Here is an 8,440-nt window from a genome sequence, read left to right as displayed (position 1 = left end):
CCATTAGCAAAGCGCTCCTGGCGGTCATATACTGTCTTCAGGTTATTGTAAAATTTGTCTATATTTGGTCTGTTGAACACACACGCTCGTGCCAAGCTGCACCCTTCAGGAGTTCTAAGTGACAATGATCCTTTTGTACCATTCTGTAAATTTTGTCTAATACTAATATGTAATTTTATAATAATTACAACTGTCCAAGATAAGAGCAATAAACAGGGGGGGAGGGGAAGAAGGGGTCATAAATGTATGAGTGAAGAAATCTAAATTAATCTCCTATTCTTTTTCAGAGAGGGGGGAGTATCTGGGTAAGTGATAAGTGTGATAGATAGAGAGAGGAAGAGAAAATGTAATTTGTATAATTTTTGTAATTTTTGTTTGTTTATTACTTGTTTTAATATTCTTGTAAAATAAAACTACAGCTTTAGCTGTGAATTTGTTCAAATAATAAGTGACAATGATGGATGTCGTGAACGAAATCCTCTCAGCCATGATTCTGTGGCAAGACCGTGGGCCCACGCTTTGGGGATTTCCAAGCTGTTCTTGACAGCTGTTTCAAAGGCTAATGCTCGAGTGTCTCTTATTATGAAGGCTTCTTACCTGGAAGGATGAAGTTGCCAAATAACTTAGCAATGTGAGGCCCATCAAGGTAGGTGGCAATCCTAACCTAAAAATGACTTTTTGTTTGGTTTTGTGGACTTCGATTTTTCCGAGACGACAGCGCTTTTCCAAATTGAAAATTGTTACCAATTTCCCTCTCCGGAGGCTTTCCCTTTTCCTAGTTTCAGGGTGAACTAGTTCTTTGCTATTCCTAGTGCTTTTTACCAATAAACCAACAAGTTCTTGTGTAAACTCAGTACCGTCGTTTTCCTCTACGTACATATTCTCTTAGGGGATTCGAGTTATTCACAGGTGGAATCGACGCCTCCAGCATACATCCTCAGGGTGTCTACCAGACTGGAAAACCGGGAAAACCGGGAAAAGTCAGGGAATTTCATGGAGACTGGAAAAGTCAGGGAAAAGTCAGGGAATTTCACGAAAAAAAGCCTAAAATCGAAAAAAGTCGCAATTTGATTTTGTCTGTTGTGTCTTTTTTATATTATGTTTTTGAGTTTTTCACACAAAAGTCACAAAACACAAGTGCGTGAAAGATCGAAGATTGATTTTCTTGAGATCGATTCTTAAGGTGAGATCGATCTGATGGATCGATTTTTAGCCTTCCGATTCGAATCGATTCAAAAGATTTTTAAGGTCACCTTCTTACAGAGTTACCCTGTATGTGTATGGAACAACTTGAAGCAATTCCTGTTTGGAACGAAGCAAAGGTTTACTTTGCATCTTGAACATCGTACTGTGGTTATACCTTTCACGCAAAGTTTACATCTTTTCTTGGGTCCATGATCTGGCACTCTGGCAGGTGATCTATTCCATCATGTCGAGTTGAGTTTTTTGGCTGTAGCTGCCTCCTGGGAAGTGGTGATGGTGTTCTCTGCTCGAGTGATGGACGGCCTGGTCTCTTGATGCGTTTGGTTATCAAGGTCCTGGCTATGTTGGCTTGAAATCGAACCAAAGGCATTGCTATTTCGTTGAGAAGTTTGCAATCTCCTTTGTAAAGGAGCCAACTGTTAACTATTGCCGCCCCAATGCAATAGTAGACAATGCGTAGGTAGGACTTTGTACTTTTCATATCTATTCTGTAGAGCTCCAACAACAGGTCTGAGAGGTCAACTCCCCCCATGTACTTGTTATACTATCTGGGGTCGTTGAACGCCAAGTTTCTTCTTTTCTTTTGTATCCCATCGTTTGCAGCTTCCAACTGGTTCTACGGCTGTGTAGGTAGAGATGAAGTTGATGGACTTTCTGTCATACCAACGAACAAGATTGATATTGTTGTTTGTGTCTGTTTTGTGATCATATGCTCCTCTGCCCTTGGCCTTCAACACTTTCTCTGGTTCAAGCGGGCATTTTCCCATTCTATCCTGCCTTATGGTGCCTACCATTTGAATTCCTCTATCTTGAAGCTCAATTGCCAAGAGAAGGGAACTAAACCAGTTATCGCAATATATTTTGTGATTGTATGAGGTGTGAAAAAATGTGATGTAGGAGGCGAAGTGTGAGGTGGGAAATGTGATGTAGGAGGCGAAGTGTGAGGTGTGAAATGTGATGTAGGAGGCGAAGTGTGAGGTGTGAAATGCGAGGTAGGAGACGAAGTGAGAGATGTGGAATATGAGGTAGGAGACGAAGTGAGAGGTAGGAAATATGATTGCAGGTTAATGTGCCACTGCTAAGTCATTCCTAGTAAGTGGATGGTTATGAGTACTTGTGTACCTACTTAACACTCAAGAAGGACCCTTCCTTTTTGACAGAAATTCTAGCTGACCATGATTTTTTTATATTATTATTGATGATTTCTTGTTAACACTCAAGAAGGACCCTTCCTTTTTGACAGAAATTCTAGCTGACCATGATTTTTTTATATTATTATTGATGATTTCTTGTTTTTTGGCATCTTTTTAGGAAGTTATTTATTGTCTTTAGAGCTCAAACACTCAAAAATGAGAGCATCTCGGGCAGCTTCTTGTCTCTTCTTTTTAGTCACAGCATCATTATCAAGATCAGTTGATTTCTTTTCTTTTTTTTCCTTTCACTTGAAAGGTAAGAGCTGTGACTCTTGAGTGGCCAATTCCTCACGAGGATTAATTTTATTACTAATATTACTATGTTTGTATTTTAATATGTATATTATTTTTGTAAATAAACTTTGGTACAATTGTTTAATAGATACATCTGTGTAGCATATTTTCTTAATATTTTCGATTTTTAGTTTCCTTCTAAAAAAAAGACTCAATTATTTCGGGTGGTACCTATCGCCTGGTAAACAGGAGGGCGATTAATTTTCCTTCCTTTGGGAAAACTTTCTAGTTGTAGTGGTGATGTACTGTGAGTGTTGCCGTTTCATCAAGGTTGTACACTCTCCATCCATTAGCAAAGCACTCCTGGCGGTCATATACTGTCTTCAGGTTATTGTAAAATTTGTCTATATTTGGTCTGTTGAACGCACACGCTCGTGCCAAGCTGCACCCTTCAGGAGTTCTAAGTGACAATGATGGATGTCGTGAACGAAATCCTCTCAGCCATGATTCTGTGGCAAGGCCGTGGGCCCACGCTTTGGGGATTTCCAAGTTGAAAATTTTGCTTCTTTTCCAGCCAAATCTCACCATGACTGTTGCCAACAAGAAGGTAGAGCTCCCTCATTTGACCTCAGTCGATCGGATCTTCAAGATACCTCTGGTGGATAGTGGATACCACATTGTCACCATCTTGTATGGAAAAGTCAAGGTAAGTTTGACGGAGGGCGGCCCGACAAGATTGTCGGACTGGTTTTGCCAGTCACTCACGCCCAGACGGTTTGACGGGTCGGAAATCGTGTGGTCGAAAAAGCTTCAAACCCGGGAAGGCTTTTCCACCCCACACGTTCCGACGGTCTGTCAGACCTAGGGATTACTAATATTACTATGTTTGTATTTTAATATGTATATTATTTTTGTAAATAAACTTTGGTACAATTGTTTAATAGATACATCTGTGCAGCATATTTTCTTAATATTTTCGATTTTTAGTTTCCTTCTAAAAAAGAGACATAATTATTTCGGGTGGTACCTATCGCCTGGTAAACAGGAGGGCGTGGGTTCAATCCCAGCCTAGGTATGTAGTTTTGTCCTCAAAACAATTATTATAATTTGTTCTAATACACGTGCTTTGTACAAGACCACCTGTTGCACATTGTTCCACATGGTTCAAACAGGTGAAAGTTCGAAAGGTCGTACAGTGCAATAAATAAAATATTAGGGGGCACAGTTTGTGCCAGCGCAGCGGTAACATGCTTGTTTGTCAGGCAAAGGGTACCGGATTCGATTTCCAGAGTCGATTTTTTTTTTCTTAGTATTTAGGTATTTTAGTTGCGTATTTCTTCGATTATGTACAAATATTTCAGAGGGTCATTTTCTAGTGTTCTTAGTGAGGGCCTTACCCAACCTGAGTGAGGTGGGGAAAAGCCAGCAATACGCGATAACCCAAACGGTCACCCATCCGCATATTTACCACGCGTTGCTTAACTTCAGTGATCCATTGAGAACGTTCAGTGTGTTATCGCTACTGGAACGGCAGTAAAACTTTTTTCCGGGCATTTTGATGACTTGTTGAACTGTACGCAGCCATGCAAATATGCAATAAATAACTATTAATAATAACAATTCTATCTGCCCATTTTTCTCGGATCGATTAATTTGAGGTACGCATGTTCGCCCTCCGACCTTACTTAGGCTTTGGCAAAATAAAATAACAACACAGACCTAATATTGCCATGCAAATATGCAATAAATAACTATTAATAATAACAATTCTATCTGCCCATTTTTCTCGGATCGATTAATTTGAGGTACGCATGTTTACCCTCTGACCTTACTTAGGCTTTGGCAAAAATAAAATAACAACACAGACCTAATATTGAAAAAAAAAGGCAAGTAAACAAAGATTGTAAACAAAATTCCACTTCTGAACTGCATTTGTTTATTTGCCTTGACGTGTGACCCTAACCTAGGCCAACTTTTTGATCAAATAAAAATAATGAACAAAACATAATACAATATAGTTCATTCATAATTCATTCATTTTTAGTCCGTCCTTCCTATATTATTACAGTAAACAAAGATTGTAAACAAAATTCCACTTCTGAACTGCATTTGTTTATTTGCCTTGACGTGTGACCCTAACCTAGGCCAACTTTTTAATCAAATAAAAATAATGAACAAAACATAATAAATAATTCATTCATTTTCAGCTCGTCCTTCCTTTATTATTACGATAGTAATAAAAAAATGTATAAGGGACGGACTATTGTATTTGCTTTCGTCCTTCCTATATTATTACAATAGTAATAAAAAAAGGTATAAGGGACGGGCTATTGTATTTGCTTCGGTGTCGTCTGTGTGTCTGACCCCATAGAAGGACTTATCCAAACCTAGTCGACCTATATTATCAAATTAAAGGTCTTTTTACCAGGAACACGAAACACGAAAATGGTGGTGCAAATTTTGTCCAGAGAACCATAAAGCCAAAAAAAAAAACTAAAAAAAACTGGTTTTTGGGGGATTTTTTTCACATTTTCTCACACAAATGAGCTCTGATCTTGAAATTTGTCGCGACGACCTATTAACTCAAAGCGAGAAAGTTTTAGATAACACTTCAGACGTTAATTTAAGACCGGTTTTAGCGTTATCTTTGTTAACCTACACCGAGGAAGGCCAATAAATGGATGGGTGACTAAAACCTTATATTGGGAATAAAGGGAGAACGGGCTCTAGTCTTGATTTTAAATCATTACATGAAAGTAAAACCAAACTTAAACATTATATTGGGAATAAAGGGAGAACGGGCTCTAGTCTTAATTTTAAATCATTTCATGAAAGTAAAATCAAATCAAGAATGACAATAAACTGAATATTAAACAAATTAGGTAGGTACATAGGTACTAATTAAACGATCTAACGATCGAATAAACCACGGGCTAAAAAATTCCGGGAGGGACGGGCCCAGCTTGTTTCTCTTGCAACACAACAAATTGTGACTTGGGGCAATAAGGGCGATTAGATTTTGGGATCAATCACTCTTAGGGTTGATGGGCTCAGTAAACCACTAGTTGAGCCAGGCTAGTTAGATTGAAGGATAGCGCACCTAGGTACATAGGTACTGATTTTCTCTAATCACGATCGAATAAACTACGGGCTAAAAAATTCCCGGAGGGACGGGCCCAGCTTGTTTCTCTGTAACGAGCAATAAGGGCAATTGCTCTTTATATTTTGGGATCAATCACTCTTAGGGTTGATGGGCTCAGTAAACCACTAGTTGAGCCACCCTAGTTAGCTTTGAGGGTAGCGCACGTGTTTTTGTGAGGTCTTGGCTTCGATTCCCGCTCAGAGCAGATTTTTCCAGGTATTATAACCACGCCACGGCTCTAGTTGATTATTTAACATTTTAACCTAATTAAAAAAACTATCTCCTTATCATTTTCATTTGTTCAAGGTTTGATGTTCACGATTCAAAGATGTGTGACGTCAGACTTTACGCAGTTGTTTTTTTCGTCCGCTAGGTAGCGCCAGTATGCAAGCACGTTTGCTGAGGAGCAGAAAGAAATGCGCAGAAACGTATGCGCACAAACACATAATGTGTTGCCTGCGAGGGAGCTTTGCGAGGGACATTTGATGTGACGTCATCGTGTACGGGAGCGTATGCCGTGACGTCAAAGTTCACGATTTACCGGTATTTTTTAAATCTATTTATCTCGGGATCTAGAAGTCGTAGAAGAAAAAGAAAAATTCCGTTGGTCCTCATTTTTCCTACTCTATGACTTTGAAACATCATCCAAGTAAGCGCAACTGATCTATTGAGTGATAGAAGAAGCAACAGGTAGGTACATACCTAATGAGTAAGAATTATAATCTTACCCAGCCTACAGGGTGTGGTTGATATCCGATTGACCATCTGGACAATTGCGTACTACTCACAAAATTGATCTCGGGTTCGATTCCCGCCCGGGACGATATAATTCTAACCAGATAAGGTTCGTTATTATAACGACTGGCGACTGGCTTTCTCTTAACCTGTCTGCCTTTTCTTTTCACTTTCGGGACAATAAGACCTTAGCAGTTATAGTTCCTTCTATCAAAACTCCGCCCTAAACGGAAAACTGACCCGCGCCCTGGACCGCCCTGGACGGGAAACTGACCCGCGATCTAGCGCTTACAAGGCAAACGCGTTACCTTCCAAGCTAACTAAGCTGGCAGGGTAGGTATGTGTTACCTATTTCTGATTACGATGAAGCCCGCCCGCCCTGGACGGGAATTGGACCCGCGATTTAGGGCTTAGTTCGTTACCCTCCAAGCTAACTAGTCTGGTAGGGTAGGAACCTATTTCTGATCCACCCTGAACATATTCCCATTGAACTGTTGAACATTCGATCTTTGACTTGAGACTGAATGATTATAGAAGTTAGAAATAGGAAAGCCTCACCAGTTTCATACATTTTATGTTTCAATACTTGTTCATTTACATTTGAATTTCCGTACGTTGAAATAACTTGAGTGTAGGGTTTCTATCTTACACCTGTGTTACTTTTGTGTTATCTGTTTTATTTTTTCCAAATCAAAATCAAGCTTTTTAATTTCTCTTAGATTTTTTCCTCTAATTTTTCTCCTTTTTGTTTGTTTGAAATTTCGAGGAGTCAATTTCGGTAAGTGGAAAGAAATCATTTTAGAATTTTGAGATTTTAACACACTGTCCTGTTTGGCTTTTATTGGTGGATGAAATATGTAAATTGATGGTGCTTCAGAATAGGTATGTACCTAGATACTTACCAGGGTTACAAGGTACTTAGGTATTTTCAGAATTTGATGGCACCTAGAGATGACCTAGGTTAGGTAACCTAGCCAGGCGGCCAGGCCATATTTTAGGCCCAAGCCACGAACGGTCACACTGTTAGACCCACCCTTTTTTTCGACCGATTTTAAATGAAGTTTTTTCTACAAGACTTCATTTTTATGTTACTTATTTGGATTTGGATCCAATTTACCTAGATATGCAAGTTAGGTACCTAATAGACACGAATACCTACTTGTCTGTCATCATAACTTTATCAAAATAGTCATGTCTGAAAGGATTTTATCAAAATAGTATCTAGTCATGAGTCATGTTATAAACACATTGCCTCAGAAATTTCAAATAGGTACCTACACCATTAATCAAACTAGCATCACCTTAAAATTAAATAGTTAAGTACAAAAGTGAGTAGGTAGGTAGGTACATACAAAAAACTTATTTACCTACTCATTGGTAACCTATTTAGTATACCAGGTCTACAACTTCATGATGACATGATGTTGGTGCATGAAACTGTAGGTTGGTAGTTGGTAGGTACTTTAAGCTATAAATTAAATGTTACATCATGACCGAAACTTATCCAATGATTAATTTTCCTTCCTTTGGGAAAACTTTCTAGTTGTAGTGGTGATGTACTGTGAGTGTTGCCGTTTCATCAAGGTTGTACACTCTCGATCCATTAGCAAAGCACTCCTGGTTGAGAATTTGACCTCGACAATATTAGTAGCCTACTGCTGGCCGCTGGAGGAGGAGGATTTTTCGGTCCTATGCGAGCAGTGACATAGACTGACATAAATAAGCACTGTTAGCATGTCTGCCTTGTAAGTGCTAGGTCGCGGGGTCGATTCCCGGAAGGATTATATCTCAAACAGATAAGGTTCGTTTTCGGAACGGTTGGATTTCTTCTATCCTGTCTTCCTTCTCACTTCGCTTTCGGGACGATAAGACCGTAGCAGTTACAGTTCCCTCTGTCAAACCTCTTAAAAAAAAAAAAAAAAAAAAAAAAAAA

General features: G+C 39.1%; 1 protein-coding gene across 1 annotated transcript in view; it reads left to right on the top strand.

The window, feature by feature from the left end:
• Positions 1-3,216: 3,216 nt before the first annotated feature.
• The window catches only part of LOC103519425, a 6,439-nt gene continuing 1,215 nt past the window's right edge, over positions 3,217-8,440 (top strand). The window contains exon 1 of the mRNA XM_008484512.1: positions 3,217-3,454. Coding sequence (XP_008482734.1) covers positions 3,217-3,454 — 238 coding nt within the window. The remainder of the gene's footprint in view (positions 3,455-8,440) is intronic.

The sequence above is a fragment of the Diaphorina citri genome, unplaced genomic scaffold (assembly GCF_000475195.1).
Source record: "Diaphorina citri unplaced genomic scaffold, Diaci psyllid genome assembly version 1.1 scaffold2722, whole genome shotgun sequence".
NCBI lineage: Eukaryota > Metazoa > Arthropoda > Insecta > Hemiptera > Psyllidae > Diaphorina > Diaphorina citri.
This window is presented reverse-complemented; position numbering and strand designations above follow the sequence as displayed.